At 46.6% G+C, this 20,712-nt stretch overlaps 1 protein-coding gene across 10 annotated transcripts in view; it reads right to left on the bottom strand.

Moving 5' to 3' along the window:
* The window catches only part of SRGAP2 (SLIT-ROBO Rho GTPase activating protein 2), a 91,414-nt gene that overhangs the window by 69,744 nt on the left and 958 nt on the right, over positions 1–20,712 (bottom strand). For 6 of the 10 annotated variants that reach the window (XR_010467581.1, XM_065038652.1, XM_065038649.1 and 3 more), the window contains one exon: positions 20,081–20,648. Coding sequence is in view for 6 of the 10 variants with exons in the window: in XM_065038649.1 (XP_064894721.1) it covers positions 20,081–20,147 (67 nt within the window). In the remaining 4 variants the exon portion in view is untranslated. Of the gene's footprint in view, positions 1–430; positions 596–20,080; positions 20,649–20,712 lie in introns of those variants that run through there. The other 4 variants (XR_010467582.1, XM_065038647.1, XM_065038648.1 and 1 more) reach the window with 2 other exon arrangements.

Genomic DNA, 20,712 nt, shown 5'->3' with positions numbered 1-20,712 from the left:
TTCATCCTTGTTTTGTGTTTAAGCTCATATTTCAAAGCCAATTGACCTGGAATATTTCTTAAAAATATAAAGATAAGTGAACAGGATGAGGCTTCATATTAAAATTTGGTGATGAGGTAAAAGTGCGAGATCACTTTGGGTTAGCACCACAGTTGCAGAGGCATCTCAAAGCTGCCATGGAGACGATCCCCTTTCCCTGGTACCACCAACATTTTGCCCTCCCCATCCCCAGTCTTGTTCTGATAAACCGCACTGCAAATAAACCACACTTGAGATAAGCCACACTCGAGATAAACCACACTCATCAAATCCTCCCAACTCCTGTAGCTGAAGGACCCAGGAGATGGGAGGTTGGATATGCCCCTGGTTGAGCATCACGTCCCATCATGTCCCATCACATCCCATCCCACCACAGCCAGGATGGACCCACCTGGTTGGTCAGGAATGACCCAGCGAGCGCCCAAACCCGCTGCGGGCCAGCAGCCCGGGGACTTGGACAAGTGACCCATGAGGGAGCTCCGAGCCTTCCTCCCAACACCGGGCCGGACTCCCAGCCCATCCAGGAGGAAGACGAGCGGCCAAAGAAGTCAACAAGATGAGTCAAATCTATTTAAGCAGCCCGAACCCGTCGGCACTGCCTCCCTGCCAGTCCCGGTGGAGACACGGCCATGCGCGTTCCCGGGAGGTTTTGAGAACTATTAATTAACCGTGAACATTCCAGGAGAGGTGAATAATAAGCATCATTACAGACATTTTGCAGATGACTTCAGCAAGATCAAAAAGGGCCAAGTTATTTGCCCACGGTCGCAGAGGACACTGATGACAGAGCTGATTTCCACCAGAGCAACCTCTTATTTTCCCCACACCCGCCATTAAACCAAAACCATTACAGAAAATCAAAGTAATGCCTCTTTAAACCAGCATGAGAGTTTATGATAAAACAGTCTTAACTGTTTACATAAGAAATCAAACTGGAGCATCATTTTTATTTCACATAGAGCGCACCTAAGAAAAGCATATATAAGGCTAATTTAAAATTACGGAACAAGTTTATGTTGAAGAAGTCTTGCTCCGGTCTCTCTCTTGCTTTTTGGCTCAGTCTTTGTTCACATTCATGAGAAGTTTACACGGGGAATACTCACTGAAAGCCAAGGGACCCCGAGCAGCATTTCCTACACAGCTATAGGAAGCACACAGGTCATTCCTTGAGAGCTATGAATATTCAGCTGTGTAAGTGGACTGGTCTTGAAAGTAACTTATATTTTAACCGCATAGCACCTCTCGTCAAGAGGGGGAATGAATATTTGACAGAGCCCGCAAAGCTCGATTTGGGTGAATCATCATTTTTCTATGTGTCCTTTGTCAGCTGCAGCAACACCCATTCATCAGAGGGCAGGAACACGGAGATGCTCATTTTTCATGTGCCCTTGTCAGAAAACTGACAGTAAAACTCCCGTCCTCCTTTTTACACACACACACATTTTACCACTTAGAAATACTCAATAAAAACCACACCACATACACTGTTTGGAAGCCAGACAAGATTCTGCTTAGTTTTTTTGCCCAGTAGGTGATTTCTGCAATCGAAATAAAATTAAACCTTTGTCTGCAAAATTATTTCCTCTCTGTTCCCCCAAGTCCCTCCGCCTGCTTCCTAAATAAGGCTTTTTCCAAAAAAACGCACACAAACCGCATCATTCGTTGAGATGGTCGTGTAAAAATATGACTAAAATAGTCAAAAAAAACCCCAACAAACACGTATTTTTTCATATATATAACTTTGAATCAATTGAAGTGAGAGTATGAGACACAAAACCAAGTGTTAATCTGGATTCCCAGTACTAATTAGATAATAGAATTCCCTGAATATTGAGAGTATTCCCTGACAATGACAATAATAATAATATTCCCTGAAACCGTGAAATTAAGCGTCCTGTAGGTACGTGTCCGCTGAAGAGCAGAACTTTGCCCAGTGTCATTTCCTTCCACTTCTGAGAAGTTAAAAGGAGCCTTTTTATCAAGCAGGGACAGAGGGAAGGAAATAATCCTGCTCTTGTGGAGCAGCTGAAAGTTGGGCCAAAAAAATCAGAGAAAACGCACTTGTTAGAAATACCTGAAGAAAGCTGCGCAAAATTTAAAGCTTCGTGGGGTTTGATGTTTCTAGAAAAATTCAGCCCCTAAATATTTTAAAATGATGGTGTGTTTTCCGTCCACCCCCAAGGCTGGGGAAGGGGGAGGGGGAGGCTCCGCCACGGCATCAACAGGGGAAAGGGACCTGGGGGTCCTGGGGACAGCAGGGTGACCATGAGCCAGCACTGGGCCCTTGTGGCCAGGAAGCCAATGGTACCTGGGGTGGGTTAGAAAGGGGTGGTCAGTAGGTCAGAGAGGTTCTCCTGCCCCTCTGCTCTGCCCTGGGGAGACCACACCTGGAATCTTGTGTCCAGCTGTGGCCCCTCAGTTCCAGCAGGACAGGGAACTGCTGGAGAGAGTCCAGCGCAGCCACCAAGATGCTGAAGGGAGTGGAGCATCTCCCGTGTGAGGAAAGGCTGAGGGAGCTGGGGCTCTGGAGCTGGACAAGAGGAGACTGAGGGGGGACTCATTCATGTTTACAGATATCTAAAGGGGGAGTGTCAGGAGGATGGAGCCAGGCTCTTCTTGGTGACAACCAGTGATAGGACAAGGGGCAATGGGTGCAAACTGGAACACAGGAGGTTCCACTTAAATCTGAGAAGAAACTTGTTCCTGGTGAGGGTGGCAGAGCCTGGCCCAGGCTGCCCAGGGGGGTTGTGGAGTCTCCTTCTGTGCAGACATTCCAACCCGCCTGGACACCTTCCTGTGTAACCTCATCTGGGTGTTCCTGCTCCATGGGGGGATTGCACTGGGTGAGCTTTCCAGGGCCCTTCTGACCCCTGACACTCTGGGATTCTGTGATTCTCCCTTTCTTACTTCTTATCTTCCTTATCATCTCTCTGATCTAAAGGAGAAGGTAGAGGGAAGGCAAGGGGGTAACAGGGAGCGTTTGCCACAGGTTATTGTCACCTTGCAGTAAACCTTGACACCTCCTCAAATCCCAGAGGTGCTGAGGATAGAGTCACTGTGCCCGGTGACAGCACCTGCAGCCCCGCCGTCCGAGAGCACAGCAGGCGCTGGGAGCAGAAAGAGGCGGCAGTTTCCTTACAAGAAGCCCCACGCTTCACAAGAAATTTTAAGAGAAGCTACTTCTTCCCCCTGTGCGTTGTAAGGAGGATTTTAGACCGTTCTCCGAGAGGAGGGTTTCAAAGCAAATCACCACCGCTGCAGATCGCCCTGAACAACGTTACGGTTTAACCCCATCACTGCTCTGCTCAATATTTCTCCTTAGAGCTCAGTTCCAAACCTGTATTTCAGCCCAGTTAAAGAGCAGCCAGTACAAAACTGCCTGATGAATACACCATCACCATACACTTCATTATGAGTGTTTATTCTTGCTGCAGCATACACAACCATCTAAATTTTAACTTTAATATCCGCTTGTTCTTTCCTTAATTTCACAACACACTCAAAATAAAACGAACAGAAAATTCTCTCGGCAAGAAGTTTCACTTCCCCCTTTTCAAAAACTGCATCAACGACTTACGACAAAACTGCTCCTTGTCCAACACATTCAGATCTCCAAAACCAGACACTTGCCAGTTATTTTTTGGGGCTCAACTTAATATTTTTGAAAGACAAAGATCAGTTATCATTAACCATCCAAAACGCCTTTATCAACGGTGAAAATAGCAAATTTGTCTCCAAGGACCTCCCCTTAACGCCAGAAAAAGCGACGTTCGGTTTGTGGACTTGCTGCTTTTTTCCTCTAAAGCTTGGGAAGGTACAGGGAAAAAGGCACATTGAGAAAAGCAGACTTGAAAAGGACACGTCATATCGTGAAAAATAAGATGTAGTTGTCTATTTATGGCTTCGAATAAGATGGTGTTTTGCAATGTAAATATTTAAGTGTAATAATATTGATTTCCCGGGCTCACACAGGGATTGTGTCGTTGAAATCGAGGTTCTCTCTCACACCGACACGTCTACGGACACGCAGAACCCAAGTGACCTGCACCAGAGATGCTGACCTACCAGCTCGCTTTCCTGCAAACAAGTTCCACCCACTCGGTCTGAAAAACCCCCGTTCCTTGAAAAATCAGCAGAGTGACGGGCTGAACCAGCAAAACGCCGAGAAACGCTCTTCATTTCTGACAGCAGTCGAGGTCAAGATGAACTCAACTCGGCTTCCCCGGAGCTTTTGGGTAACACGCGCACTGATCATCCCCTTTCTTTTCCATGCGTGAACCTCCTTTGAAAACAGAAACATCAACACAAAGGTATCGAGACAGCCGTACTCTGAACTCAGAGTTGACTCATCTTTGCAAAAACTGTCGCCTTCCAAGCGCTCAAAGGGGAAAACACGTACAGCCTGTTCGCCTTAAACCTTCTCCCATGCGAGCAGAATTTAACCCTGATTTAAAAGCAACGGCTTAGCAGCTGTTTCCTTCTGAACCTCCACTGTCCCCAGCAAGAGGCTCCAATGAGGAGCACAAGAGAACCTGCAAGACCTCTGGCTTTGCGTATTAAAAATATCGCTCGCACACAATGGCCCAAACGCCTTGTGGCGTCTACGGCTTTTCGTTCCGGGTATTGTCAGCTAAGAATAGCCCCAAACCCCCCGGCCCGGCGCGGGCCGCATTGTGTGCTCGCGCCATCCGCCTCCCATCCCAGAGCTATTTAAAGGCTAAAACAAGCGAGTTTCTCTTTGAAGGCCAGCTCGGGATGGGAAGTCGGTGGTGCCCCCGGCTCCGAGAGGGCTGGATTTTAAAAACCTACCCGGGAATTAAGCGGCACAGAGTGTATATTGTATTTAAAGACAGGAGCAGAGGAAAATCTTGCTAAGGAGCCCGCTCCTGCTGCATCCCGGACACGGTTTTAAGGATTATCCATGAGAAATAGAGGCAGAGAACTACAGGAGACTGCGCAGTGTATTGCCCCCATACATCCATATATGTATATGCCCCCATATCCCATATATGTACTATCAGCACGCTTGCTGATGACACCAAGCTGGGAGGAGTGGCTGATACCTTCCTGTGTAACCTCATCTGGGTGTTCCTGCTCCATGGGGGGATTGCACTGGATGAGCTTTCCAGGGCCCTTCAACCCCTGACATTCTGGGATTCTGTGATCCCACTGCCTCCCAGTATATCTGCAATAAGCCAGCAATTTTCTACCGAACGATATGAAAAGGTTTGTAAAAGTATTGCAATCCTGCTATGCTCTCTCATGGTATCTACGCTCATGAAGATGATGGATACTGAGTAAATCAGGCAAAATACGGCGCAGAGGTTGGGATCAGAAGCCGTGGCTGCGCCTCTGCTTTCCAAGAACAAGACGAGCTCTCTTCCAGCATCAGTGAGGAGGTCAAACACATCAAAACGGGCTGGCACGTACCGGGAACGAACGCCATCGCCTAAGGATGCCGCACACATCGCAGCATGACTTCATAATTATGTAATAAGTGACTCTTCATTCACAAAATAACATACTTGGGTCACATTTACGCATTTTTTTTCATTTGTAATTGACACAGAAATATCAGCCTTTAAAAAAAATCATGTTACTCGAGCCTCAGAGGCTCGTCAGACATGTGCAAACCCCCAGGCAGAATTTCTTGTTCCATCTGTGTGGAACCAGCAGCTCCTCCAGAAAATGATTCATCCTCCCACTCCCGTCCAGGCTCCGCGTCCCCGCCGGGAGGATTCGGAGCCCCCAGAGATGGGGACTCACTCCCAGCTCCTCCGACAGCGCCAACATTTGGTGACATTTCACTCGCTACCAACAGGGAGCGAATTGGAATCGGGACTTAAAAAGAGATGAAGGTTGAGTCATCTGCGCCGACTCCTCGCTCGTTAAAACGGATTTTGCTTATTCCCAATTTGCAGCTTGCTGCACATCAAAGAAAATATGATTAAGGAAGCCTTTGGCAAGCAAATTAAAAAGCCAGATCCAAAGGGGAGCTCAGATACTTGGGTCTCTCCCAGTTACTGTGTTCGCTGGACTCATCACTCCATCTGCCAACAGGAGAAAATAAGGACCGACCTCTACCCAAAACGAAATGACAGTAATTAAGTCATAAGAAAATTGCTCGGCTTGATGAAAATGAGTTCAAGCCCCGAGCTTGGAGTATTTAAGGGCATTTTTAAGCCTTCCCAGGGAGGAACCACCGCTCGCTGTTCAACTCTCCCAAGGCCTGAGCGGGTGGTTCCGCAACCAACGTACAAAACAGCTGCACTGAGCGGAGCAAAAGGACTAAAATTAAAGCCCAGTAAGAAACTCCAAGCCAGAAAGTTAATAGTCGGTGTATAAAAATATTAACTTAGGCAACGAAAGCAACACAGTCTGCGCTATGAGTTTATTTAGCCTTAACCACATTATTAACCAATTTGCCATCGGTAATAATAGACATACGCACTGTCACTGCCCCGAGAACACCCATTCCGTGAAACACGTCATGGTGAACGGTCCAACCTCAAACCGAGCTGGGACATGTAGAAAATAAAATCACCAACGAGCCAGGAATTTGCTACGATTAAGTCCACCCTAATCGGCGATACAATACAAAACAATACAAAATACAATACAAACCAATACAAAATACAATACAAAACAGATCTTTGCTTTGCAAGAAGAGGATGGGGAATCAGCAACAACACCCGTTTCCCACCGGCTCTGCCACCAAGAGAAATATTTAACATTCGGAACCGTTCTCCTGTTTCAAATGAAAATCTTCACCAAGCTCCAAGGTTCAGCTTCACAGGGAACAGTGAAGCTTTGATTCAACATCAAATATTTCCCATAGATATAGGAAATTATCAACAAAACCCCGGGACAAAAGGCAGCGAAATGATTCTTGCGATGCTCTCAACCGGCCGCTCTTCTCGGCAGCTTCAAGATCTCAAAGTTTTCAAGTATAAATCTGCTGTCTAGGACGGGCAATCTCTGCCAGTTCACATAAGCCTTTAAAGGCCTAAAAAGAAATCTTCAAGAAAACATTCATTCAAGACTTAATCCCAGTGGAGCAAAAAGAACTTTGGAAGAATCAGTCAAAAAAACTGGTGCTTAAAAATAGCAAACCTGGTTATTTGTGGTGGGGAATTTCAGGGAAGCGTTTATTTCCTATTTATTGCCCCAAATCACTTCCCAACAGCACAAGTCAGGAAGGAAGGGGTGAAATAAGGGATCCCCAGACATGTTTTAGCTCTGTGATGATCCAGCTCAAGATGGAACGAACTCACTCATTGGTGGAATTGTTGACTGTTCTCCCCAGTAACCCCACTGGTTTTTACTGGTGAACCGCATTCCCCCGGCGCTTGTCTCATTCACAACAGCGCTGGGATTTGCCATCCCGTCACCTCCAAAAACACCCAGACAAGAACCGAAAATAAAGGTAAAACCGCCATCAATTATCTCCTCTTTTTCTTAACAAGAAGAGGCGCATCCTTTCCAGCCCCGCGGGCTGGATGCCAGACCGAAAAGAAACTACAAAAATATTCAATGTTCTCTCATTTTGAATGCCACAAATCTCACTGGAGACCTTGATTTAGGTCATTTCAAGTCACTCATTACCCTTTTATCTTTTCATCTCCTTTTGGTCGCCTTGGAACACGATCACGTTCTGCGGACAGACCCAAAAACAGGCTCTGAAAAGGGACCCAAGCGAACGGCACCAAAGGCGGGAGGATGAGCGTGCTCACCCGTGGCTACCGAAAGGGAAACCGATGGGATTTTAAAGAGAAAAGAAAGGGAGTTGTTATTACATTCATGTTCTAAATCCACGTACGGTTCTACCCAGGAAGAATTTGCTTTATTTAGCTTTGAAGCAGCTGAAGAGTAACACCTCTAGTGTTTAAAATCTGTCACGGGAAGCTTCAGAATCAGAGGATCCTGCAAAAGACAACCTGGGTTTTTGGGCTGCCTTTGGTTTTTTAGTATCAAAGATGCAAGAGTTCTCAATTATAAATACTATGGATAATATATGAGCATCATTTCTTCCCCAACAGGCAAGGGGTCATCCAAGACTGACACCTAAGTGGACTTCACTTGTTAAGTGAAAAAGGACTTTAGACAGTGATGCAGTGATAAAATCCCAACTGGAAGAGGTTTATGATGCGGCTGAATAGGTCGAGTGCATTGAGAAGAATGGGCATTTCGTTTGGGCAGCACTGAAAACCAACTCAAATAAACATTCTGGGTAAATAAATAGAACTTTCCACGGAGCTGATTAAGAAAACCCTATGGGAAAGAAATGAGAACACCTGCGCTCTACAAAGTTAATGGTCAACAGATTTGAATAGTGTTGCCATAAGCACACGTAGTGAGGCTTCAGAGGGATCTTTTGATACCAAAATAAGCTTTAAGAAAGGCAGGTGACTAGAAGAAAGAATAAAAGAAAACAAAAAACGGAGGCTGGGAAAGCAAGGGAACCTGTTTTCCTTGTACATCAGAGCACCCTTAGCGCACAGAGCTGACTTTTTGATGCTTGTCGCTGTCAAAGACTCAAAGCAAGCGCAGAGTCCCCTCTTGGCAACAGCCCGAGCGAGGCCGGCTGAACACCGATGGCTTTGAAATAAACACCATGTAAAAGAAACCAGCGATCGACTGACTCTTTCCTACAGACACACGCAGGTTCATCCTTCCCACAACTGACCTGAGCCACCTCCTCCTTCTCAAACCCCTAAATGTGTTTAAACAGCCAACAGATAAATAACTTCTCGCAGCAAGGACAAGCGAGAACCTTTCACAAGATCACAGATCTTTAAACCAGAGGTAACGTCAAATTAGCAGCGCTTTGATCCCAACCGCGGCAGCTGGTTGTGCTGCTCGGGTTTGGCACTGGGGGGGACATGAGAACTATATTCGCACAAAGCCTCGTCGTGAAAACACCGAAATGATGCAAGTGAGCTGGAAAAGGCAACAGGGTGGAGAAAACTGTCGCTGCTCTTGCAGCTTCCAGCAAGTATTTATTACAGAGCTGCAGGAACTGCAGATGCTGCTTTCTGGAGAAACCTTTGGTAGCAGAAAAACAACATCTGTATGGGTTAGTCTGGAGATCACAAGCTGCTGCCCAAAATCCTGCTGGATCCTCACAGAATCCCCGAATGTCAGGGGTTGAAGGGCCCTGGAAAGCTCATCCAGTGCAATCCCCCCATGGAGCAGGAACACCCAGATGAGGTTACACAGGAAGGTGTCCAGGCGGGTTGGAATGTCTGCACAGAAGGAGACTCCACAACCCCCCTGGGCAGCCTGGGCCAGGCTCTGCCACCCTCACCAGGAACAAGTTTCTTCTCAGATTTAAGTGGAACCTCCTGTGTTCCAGTTTGCACCCATTACCCCTTGTCCTGTCACTGGTTGTCACCGAGAAGAGCCTGGCTCCATCCTCCTGACACTCCCCCTTTAGATATCTGTAAAAATGAATGAGTCAGCCCTCAGTGTCCTCTTGTCCAGCTCCAGAGCCCCAGCTCCCTCAGCCTTTCCTCACACGGGAGATGCTCCACTCCCTTCAGCATCTTGGTGGCTGCGCTGGACTCTCTCCAGCAGTTCCCTGTCCTGCTGGAACTGAGGGGCCACAACTGGACACAAGATTCCAGGTGTGGTCTCCCCAGGGCAGAGCAGAGGGGCAGGAGAACCTCTCTGACCTACTGACCACCCCCTTCTCACCCACCAAAGAGGATCCTCCTCTCCTCCGAGCCTGCCGTCAAGAAAATGTAGAAATCACAGCAAGAACAACCAACTGTTGGAGAGCGTTAACCAGAAAAAAACTTGGAGTTTGAGAACAAAACAAAAAAACACCCCAAACAAAAGCAAACCCAACCAAAACACTTGCTCCTCTGCTGGCAACAGCCTCCACTGCTTGCAAAACATAAAAGGCGGCTCTACCTGTAGGGATTTTCCAGAGAGGCCAGCGCCAGAATTCGTTGCCTTGTTTTAAATCTGAAACGAACCTGGTACCTGAACCTCCTGGGGTATCATTTTTAGGCAAGATTTTGGGAGGACAAAGACCAAAAATGAGAAATCAAGGGATGCAAAGAGCCCTGCACCAGGTTCATTCTGGTGGGGACAGAGGAATAATTTGATTTAAAGCCTAAGTAAAGATTAATTCCTTAAGTATGAAGACAATGCATACGGATGTGTTTGGCATTAGACAACTGGGCTAAATAAAAGGATTTCTCAAACACTCTTGGGCAATTTATCATTACAGGAAGAAATTAATCATACAATGGGAAGGTAACAACAATGTATGGATTGATAAAAAGATCAAACCAACCTCAGAGAGAATACAGACAATCTGGAGGGGGTGAGAGCACATGGAGGGAGAAAAGGCAAATTGGTGACGGGGAACGAGACTTCCCAGCACATGGGAAATAAAACCAGCGCTCGGGGGGTCCCGGAGCCGGTTCCAAGGGGCATTTGGCCCAAGCCCTGAGTTTATCCAAGAAATGTCAGCGGTGCTGACACCTTTGGGAACGTAATAAAGTCCCTGCTACGAAACATCACATGTTGGTTTAGCACAGCCAAAACTTTGACTTGCAAACAGTCCTACTAGATAAACCAGAACCTAATAACGTCACAGCTCTCACAAAGCTGCTGGAGATGAGGATGTTTCAGCGGTTGCTGTCTGATTTCTACTCGCCAATTCTTTCATTTCACAGAAGCTCACAAGAGCCAGAAAAAGAGAAGCAAAAAAGCAACAGAACAAGAAGTATCCGCAGTTTTCAGGCATTCAGCTCCAGGGGGAAAACACAAGAGCGCAGTTTCATTCATAGCCAGTGAAGTTTCCAGCCGAACAACGTCCTGTGACCTTTGCAGTGTTGCGTTTGTTCCTCGCCTGTAGCTCAGACACGCTCTCCCCTCCCTTTGCCAGCCACACACTTTGAAATCATTCACTTGCAACGTCTTTTGTTCATATTTCAGCATCTTTCTGCAGCGCTGGGTGCGACACAGACGGGTCCGAGCGCAAACACCGGTGGCACAGCCACATCCAAAGGGTGGATGTGACGAAGCGAGTTTCCTTCTTCACCAGATGGAGAGAGCGCAGCAAAGCTCGCAAGAGTTACTTTCATCGAAGAGACCAAAGCAAAAGCAGGCTCCTTTCCAAAGCCACTTCACAGAGATATTCATTTATTACATTTCTGAATAACCGGTTATCGAACGCGGGTGAAAAACCTCCCCGGGCCCATTCAGAGCTCTGTACTTCTACCGTCCACAAAACACTTTGCACTGTCATTCATTAACGTATGCGCTGCGTGTATTAACAAAAATGGTGACAATTTTGGTTTTCACAGTAATAACGGCTGTTCCCAGGTATGTGGTTTCTGTCCTGGGCTTTCAATGCCCTTTGCATTCAAAACACCCCTGTGATATACCCACTGCCGCCCTCATTTTAAAGAGGCGGGTGTGATCCTTCTGCTTGTTTCCATACAGGTTTTATGGCACACAGAACTCAATTTACATCAACCGATAACAAACAGATTTTAATAACGGCGCTAATGAAACATGTGAATAGCTCCTCTGTTTGTTGTTTTCTAAAAGCAAGAAGGAACACCGTGCAAGATCTGGTTTGGACACCAGATACTCTGAGCAGCAGGAGGGCAAAAGCATCACCCCAGTGTTCACCTGCAGCAAGAAAAGGATTTTGTGGCATTTCCTGTAACACCCGACTTTGCAAATTAAGTGCTAACGAGGAGGAGCATCCTCAAAGACAAGGGTAATTTATCCCACTGTATTTAAATGTCATCCAACAGGCATCTTAAACGCTCCCCGAATAAAGGCAACGCATGGAACATGCCGCAGTTCCTTGAAATCACCCATCAATTTGGTTTCCTCCCTGCCCTGCGCGGATGGAGATGAGGGGATCAATTAATGCCTCGATCTAATGACAGTCCCCACCTCAGCTCATTCACATCCCCAAACAAAGAGCGATTCCTGCAAAGGGCTCATTACCACAACCCGGGTTTCCCCTTGATTTCTCACCACTAAACCTCCATCAGCAGTGAATGGCACCAGATTTTATTAGTTCAATACCCAGACACACTCGGAACTAAATTGAAGGGGCTGGCGATTAAAACGTTGGCGTTTGCCACATTATCCGTGGCACCATCCTCGCTGTTTCTAGAAGCGGTGGAACAGGACGGGTGGGACATCGGGAGGGCGAGAAATCACATTTCCATGGCATTTCCATGAGCGTTACGAATGCCGACAGAAGGAGGAAACCTCCACGGGTTAAATCGCTTAAAGCCCCATGTTGTTTTACCACGTGGAACCACGACCACGGGACCAACGGCAGCACAAACGCAGCTTTTCAGCTTCCCCCACACCACGCAGGGGCCAAAACCCAAAGAACACAGAACAACATCTTCCTAAACAACCTCATTTGGAGAATAAGCCCTAGTTTGTGCTGCTAATCACCCTCCCCCTTCTCAGGTGGCAAATAAAAACTACAGCAAGAAAAACACGTTCATTACCCTCTTACGCAAACCCAACGGTGACACCGAACGGGTTTGATTGACTGAGGTTTAGGATCGTCGGTTAGAAAACAATCGATCCACTTGTTGGTTGAGCAATTCAGCAGCTCCGGGTCTGTCGGGAACAAACCCCCCGGTCCCCTCGGGACCATCGGAGCAAAGAACCAGACAGGGACTAATTCCCAGGCAACAACTGTTGTTATTTTAAGTAGACTCAATTTGCAAGCGCTCCCCATCCATACATCACATAGCTCCATGGTTTAGTCCAGCATTAAAACCCTTGTCCAGTGACAGCAGCACAAAACCAAACCAAACACCCTTCCCTGCTTCAAAGAGGCAAAGCCGAAACAACAAAAAACGCACTTCAAAATTAGGACTGACCCTGTCGCACCACTTGGCGACCACAGATTAAAATCCACTCTTGGTTTCGAGTTAACCTGTTTCTTTGGCTCCTTCTCAAGAGTCCAAAAGCTGCTGCTGTGCCACAGCGTGAGGCAGCTCGCTGGCCTAATTTGGCCTGTTTCATGGGAATAAATGCCGAGGAAAAGTTGTTTCTGCGGCATTTACCAACATCTTCAAAGAAAACGCGGCAGAAAAAACCCTCACTAAAGAAGAGAGGGGAACCCTATGAATGTTTGAGAATTTGCTGCTTGTAGTTTCTGCCCCAGATTTCCTGCCCTGTTCTGGGCGGATGCAAAAGGGCACCCGCACCAGCTGAGATTTACACCCAGGAGCAGCTCACATTCCCATTTCCATTCGCTTCCGCTCCTGCTGCCTCGCTTTAGAGTTTAACAGCAGCCAACAGGCACTTTGACGGCAAGAAAAATCCAAACCTTTAAATGCTTCGAGTCCATTTGTAGCATCGACTTGGAAAAAAATACCAGCTGAGCTTCCTTGACACTCGCTCGACATCCACACGTGTTTTCTGACTTAAACACATCAAGAGTTTCGCTGACCACTACCCAGAGATTTCGCAGAACAAAGGTTCTGTTTTGCTTTTGTAACATTGCTCTTTTTGGAAGGAGAAAGTAGGAACGCACAATGGTCTCTAATGATGGAATTACAGTGAAGCCAAGACCCTTTCCCCCCATTTTCTGCCATAATTTTTATCCCTCAACAAATCGAACATAACTCTGTATTTGCTTCCATTGGCTGCAACAACTTGCCAACATTCAGAGAGCACGACTCCCATGATGTTGTAGAAATTCTCAAAGAGCCAGCATGAAATCTGCAAAAGTCATACAAAAATGGATTAAATACAGTCCTAAGTAATGAATATCAACTGTGCACGGCGTAGCGCAAGCTATTCAGAAGAACATGTGTTTAAACATACTTTCCATCTCCACAAGAGATGACTTTTTCACTCTTCATAAAGGCGGATGAAGAAGTTGACCAGGCGAAGAGGTTCTTCCAAGTAAATTCCCAAAATGGGCGAAAATCAGTATTAAAAACCCAAAAAGAAAAGTCAAGCCTTTTAAATAACAGAAAAACAAAGGAAAAGATACTAATGTGTAGCCTTTACCAGGAAAGGAAATCATTTAGAGCTAAGGAAACATATCATGGGGCTCCCTTGGTTGGGACTTGGGGAAAACCAGCTGGTAAACTTTGCATAGAAACTCTACTGGAGTTACACTGAAAATTCCTTCTGATTTTGGAAGAAACGGCAAAACCAGAGCAGATGGAGAGTTCTGGGTCAGCTTTGGTCTTGCAACACCTGATGAATCTGCAACAGAGGGATTTTGGAGATGGAAAGGAGGAGATCTCCGCAATTCTTTCACCTCTTTGCATCCTCGTTCATAAACCGTTAGTAGGAACAGAGGACAAAAAGAAATACAAACTCTTGCTGGAATATCAAACCCATCACCCAACAGCCCCTTCCCCCTTTCCTGGCAGCAGGATCCAGCTCCAAAACCCAGGGGATTAGCACTATCAAGAACTGCAGAAAACCAGATGATTCTCCAGCAATTCCACAGCCAGAGTTTGGAGCGAGTCATTGTTGCAAACAAATGGAACCACTTACACGCACAGAGAAATGATTAACTGTAAAAAACCCCTTAAAAGGTAGTTTTACATTGGAAATGTAAACGGTAATCCAATACATACAAACTCGAAATGTCAAAATGCGAAACTATTCCGCTCAACCGCACCGGGCTGAGAAGTCTATTTACATGGGGCGTCCAACAGGCGTTGCCAAAAAAAGTGGCCGTAACTCTCCAAAACACGCGGACGCTGCTGGGATCTGCAAACAGAGCAATAGCGACCGACTCGGTGACCTGAACAGAACACAAAAGAGAAATTATCATCTATATATAAAGGCCAACAGTGCTGAAAACCCCCAGGGGAACAGGTTGAGCGACAAAATCAACGACGGCGATTTCAACTCATTGATCTGACAACCTAAGGGTGGTTCTACAAATACCGCCGCTCCAGCCGCACGTGCAGCGTCAATGAGAAGACTTTCAATGATTGTGGGAAACGCCGATTTTGTCTGAAATCACCACCAAAAGCATCCCAGCTCCTGACCCAGATGCTTTTGCAATCTCTGACACGCTCCTAAGAGTTTATTCCCTAGGATTAAAAACTGCCAACCGTCAATCAAGGTGCTTAGAAGACGCACCATACAAATGAGATTTGTATGCGGTATTTAAGTTCTTTTTAAGCGGCACTTAAGGCAAAAGATCCCAATCAGATCAAATACAGTATCAGTTGTTCAACGCAGAGAGGAAAAAGGGACTTAAATGAAATTTAAGAGCAATCATCCAAGCCGCGCTCGGTGAAATAACCACCCTGGGCTCTGAGCGCTCCGACTGTAAATTACCTCATCTATTTTTCATATTCCCAGCACTTTTCGGACCGTGCTGCGAGATCCGCATTTCAGCCTTTGCTAGAGACAACTCAAGGACAGAAGCGGCTGCCGAACCCTCGCTGCGTCAAAAGTGTCGGTATTACATTTCTGCAGCCCAAACCATGGAGCTATTTACTGGAGCTTTATGCAAACTAATTAAATATAAGGCTCTCATGGGACATGAGGAGAAAGAAAAGAATTAAGAGATAAATCACTGGCTTTTCTTTCCTCAGCAAATGTACACTCCAATTTAATATATTAAACCCCAAACCAGTGTGACAGTCCTTGGTCGGGCACACAGGCAGCATCCAAATCTCACACGCAACACGCTGCGCAGCATAAATTAATTATCTCTGCTTTACCGCAACTTGCACAAAGGAATTGGGAGAGACAATCCAGACAAGGGGATGAGCTTGAGATATCAAAGGCTGCATATGGAGACCGCAGAATCTCACTTTCCAGCTTCACAGAACCTGTAATCTCTGCGAGCGCACGGTACAGGATGGTATCAAAGCGGCGCTTCCCTCCCCTGCCGACCCCGCGTCGTCTTGGTAGGAGAATTTCCACCGCATGACACGCGACCATGGCAGTTTCCTCCAAGAAAGGAGGATTTTCGACAAGCCTGGCAAAAAGAGCCCACAGATACGGGCAGCTCCTCCTCGGGGGGCAGAGGGCACAGCCGCGCCACCAACACGGCGCAGACTTTGATTCCGTTATCTAGAGGCGAAAGGCTCAAGGTCAGCACAGTTCTGAGGGAAATCCACCCTGCCTGGCCACCTCAGCAGGTTCAGCGGCTTCTGCAGAAGAGGGTGAGTTTGTAATGGAAGCTCCAGACACTGCAGAGCAGGGGATCGCTGGGTAGTCGAGGTCAGGAGGGAGGGAGCACAGGAGGGGTGTCCAGACCAATGTCACAGGATCCCAGGATGTCAGGGGTTGAAGGGCCCTGGAAAGCTCATCCAGTGCAATCCCCCCATGGAGCAGGAACACCCAGATGAGGTTACACAGGAAGGTGTCCAGGCGGGTTGGAATGTCTGCACAGAAGGAGACTCCACAACCCCCTGGGCAGCCTGGGCCAGGCTCTGCCACCCTCACCAGGAACAAGTTTCTTCTCAAATCTAAGTGGAACCTCCTGTGTTCCACTTTGAACCCATTACCCCTTGTCCTGTCACTGGTTGTCACCAGAAGAGCCTGGCTCCATCCTCCTGACACTCCCCCTTTCCATATTGATCCCCATGAATGAGTCCCCCCTCAGTGTCCTCTTGTCCAGCTCCAGAGCCCCAGCTCCCTCAGCCTTTCCTCACACGGGAGATGCTCCACTCCCTTCAGCATCTTGGTGGCTGCGCTGGACTCTCTCCAGCAGTTCCCTGTCCTGCTGGAACTGAGGGGCCACAACTGGACACAATATTCCAGGTGTGGTCTCCCCAGGGCAGAGCAGAGGGGCAGGAGAACCTCTCTGACCTACTGACCACCCCCTTCTAACCCACCCCAGGTACCATTGGCTTCCTGGCCACCAGGGCCCAGTGCTGGCTCATGGTCACCCTGCTGTCCCCAGGACCCCCAGGTCCCTTTCCCCTATGCTGCTCTTCATCTCCAAGGTCAGACCTTCAACTCAAGGCCATACCCAGTGTGGTTCCAGGGACAGATGGACACGCTGCACCCACAGGCTGCAAACTGCTCCTCACATCACTGGGAAGAAACCTCCACATCCCCTGAGCACCACACACTCAGTTTGACGTGTAAAACACAAATAGTCTCCATCTTCAGAACCTCATTTCATCCTAACATGGATCTCCCCCGCCAAAACCTGCACGCAGAAGCCACGGGAAGTGTAAATCCAACCCAAAAGAAGCAAAGAACCAGCTGTTGGAAGACGACAACAAATACCCATCACTCACAGTCATGAGAGAACAAAAAGTTTTGCTCATTGACACCCTGTCGCCCCTTTTACAAAAAAATTACCGAGTTCATTCAGCAACAGAAAACCAAAAATTTTGCATAACAACGTTCTATTAACCACAACCAAACTATTGTTTAAATAGTTTTTGATTAACAACTTAGGACTATTAATTTTTTAAACAAAGCTCAGTCATTCCATTAGCAATAATTTAAGTGCTTAAGTGCGTGTTTGTGGATTAATGGTTTTAAATGAAGCCGCTAAACACAGTTTTCCAATGCGCAGCCAGAACGGAGCGTGGAAAGAAATGCAGTAAGTTTCTAAATGCCGGTAAAAAATATCAGAGAAATAGATGATACCTTATGATTTCTGTAGCACCAACACCCGATTCATCCCGCTGCCACAGCGGCTGCTCCGGGGCAGCATTTCACAGCACAACGGAGAAGTCACCAAACAGCCCACGATCGCAGTTGACACCATATCCACGCTGTTCCTGCCGCTCAAGCCAGAATTTGATCAGGACACCAGAATTTTTACGTAAGGATCGTGGTGTGTTTAATGCCTGGGCAGCACTATAGTTTGGATTTCATCTTTAGGACCATCTCATCTTCCCACTGCGCTCCAGAGACCAGCACATCCCTGGAATTAGAGAGGTAGGAGGTCTCACCCCTCCCAAGTTCTCCTATACAGCCAAATCACTCCCCAAACTCATAACCGAGGGGTCTACGAGATGTCCGGCAAGTTTCATGAGTTTTTAAGAAGCGCTTACAACTCCAAAGCCTTCCCCCAATACCTACAAGTTGAGGGTCAACGATCCCCATTGTCAAAGCAGTTCATGAAGTGCTGAAGCCAGGGGGAAAAATGGAAGTTCCCCACTGTTCTGCGGAAGAAATGAGGTGGTGGGGAGAGGATCGTTGACATATCATGTGTATTTTTGAGCTGCATGGCCCATCGCACAGGGAAAGTCCAACTGAACAAGGGATGAACATCCCCCAAGTTGGAGCTGCCCCCTTCTCCCAGCTCCTCCTGATCTACAGACACAGCTCAGGTCTCTTAACCTCAGGTATTTAAGATAGGAGCATTTTATAATGTAAAAACCAAAAAAACCCAATCCATATGCCACAACAATTCACTTTTGGGGCCACATCGACAGGTTGAATTGACATAAGCACCTGAGGAGATGCGCTGAGTCTCGGCGCTCTGTACCCAAGAAAAGCTCCTTTCCATCTTACCCATCTCGTTGGTCTCTTTTTTTTTTGAAAAGGAAGGGAAAAATGTATTTTCTTTTCTAATTCATGAACAAACGGAGAGGTGAGAAGATGCGCTTCAGGAATTCTAAAGCCTTGTTTCTCATCATTGTGTCCAAATCCCAAATATTGTGACTACGAGCTCGCATCTGTCATGCGCGCTTTGATGGGGTAAATAATGAAAGAACATATAAGCCTCTAATTTTACGCTGATTCGATTCCCATTTCCAAAGACAGCTAGAAAACAGGAATAGAAACTAAACTAGTAAAAAAGAAACACGCACTTCTCAGTTTGTAATTATAAGAACTCCCCAAAATTAAGGAAAAAATCAAAATAAACTCCTACCCAGCTTTATATTTGCTCAGGTCAGCATTCTTAACATAAATGGCAAACTACTTGTAGATACAGAGTATTAGGGTCAGTGTAGGATGAGCATCTTGTAGGACAACATGTTTCAATGATTGGCAATCAGTGTGCTGCCCGCCCAGCAGGAAAAAGAGCTAAGCACATAATTGCAAAACAATATTTTAATTGTCAGTTTTAATCTGGGTTTCCTTTAAATCACACTTCTTTCAAATCGCATTGATTTAACTCACTCAACCTGGCCCGCGGTCCATCCTTCCTGCCTGCTGCCAGCACACCAAGCAAGTTTGAACCAATTAGATAAATCACTACATCTCACAACTCCTAACACCGATACCTCCAGCCACACACAAACCATCATTCCCTTTCGAAAGAAGCTTTACGTTGAAACCTTTCCAAAAATAAGCAGCGAAACAGACATTGCACCATCCTTTAATTTTTTCACCTAGGGCACATGATAGCCTGAAACGCAGCCAACTGAATTCTGCAGAACACTCGCACGATCACTGCAAATATGCGGCTGACTCTTTATTGCCTTCGTTATGGCGATGGGAGTAATGCCGATGCCTTAGTTTTATTCATTTCTAGATGTATGCATCTAGATGCATGTGAATACACCCACACGCACTGCAGCCTTAAGGTGTTACGCTCACCGACAGCGAGCAAAACCAGGCAGGAATATTATGGACTCACCGAGAGCAAAATCCTGAATAATGGAACTTTCCAGCACAAGCAGCTTTACAGGGACCCTCAGCACAGCCCCCATTGCTGCCAGTGCAAATATGCTCTTCTGACACTACACAGATTTTTAAGAGATTCCCATGATAGGAGGAGGATTAAAAAGCAATTAACCGGCTCTCATATTTCAGCTGCAAAGCCATATTTTAGAACAGCAGACAGAGAAAGATGGATCTCTCAGAACTCAAAGATTTATTATATTTTTTACATTCTGTAAAAAAGCCCTTACCGTGATACCTTAAAACAGCGTTAGCACAGTAGGAACCTACCCCATGGGGACGAGAAAAAGCATTGCAAACCCGATCCAGCATTGTATTATGAAAAAGCTCTGCAAATTCCAGGCAATCTGCAAACGATTTCCCCCTTCCCCACCCAAACATCCACTGCAAACTCCTACAATCGCAAGTCAGGGCTGCAATAGCGAAAAGAGACGGAAATAAAAACCATCCATACCTTTAACTTGAGTGTCATATTCAGCTATGATCTCCTTATCCTTTTTGAATTTTGCTGGCGACGTCATGTTTTCTTTTCCCAAAAAAAAAAAAGATTAACCTCCAAACAGATCCACCCGAGCACAAGATACAAATGCAATTTTGCTCCTCTCGATGCGACGCCTTGATTTTCCGCTTGTCCTTCCCCCCACAAAAAGGGAAGAAGAAGAAGGAAAACAAAAAATATCAGTCCATGGAGAGAGGGTGTGAGACAGAGCACGGCAGCAGCAAAATGCAGATGTTAGGAGATCAGCGGATGGTAGAGGCAGCAGTTTTGTCTCCCTGCACCAAAACCTTTAGCAGCAGCATCAGCCTAGCGAGATCCTGCAGCCCCCAAAGGCTCTTCCTGATTTCTAACGTTAATAGCACAGCCAGGGAGTGGAAGTCCTTCCGCACAACATGTTTTGTGTGGGTTTGGTTTGCCTTTTTCTTTTTCTTTTTTTTTAAATGGGCTCAGAGATGATGCAAATCAAATCCCCGACGAGAGCAGAAAGCAGAGGACAAGAAGCCGCTCCCTTTGGTTTGCTTGCCTGCAAATGCAAAAACAATATATAGAGATATATTTAGAAAATTAGAGCTTGCAGCCAGCAGTTG

The sequence above is a fragment of the Columba livia genome, chromosome 22, assembly GCF_036013475.1.
Source record: "Columba livia isolate bColLiv1 breed racing homer chromosome 22, bColLiv1.pat.W.v2, whole genome shotgun sequence".
Lineage (NCBI taxonomy): Eukaryota > Metazoa > Chordata > Aves > Columbiformes > Columbidae > Columba > Columba livia.
Note: the sequence above shows the minus strand (reverse complement) of the source record. Positions and strands in the feature narration are given on the sequence as shown.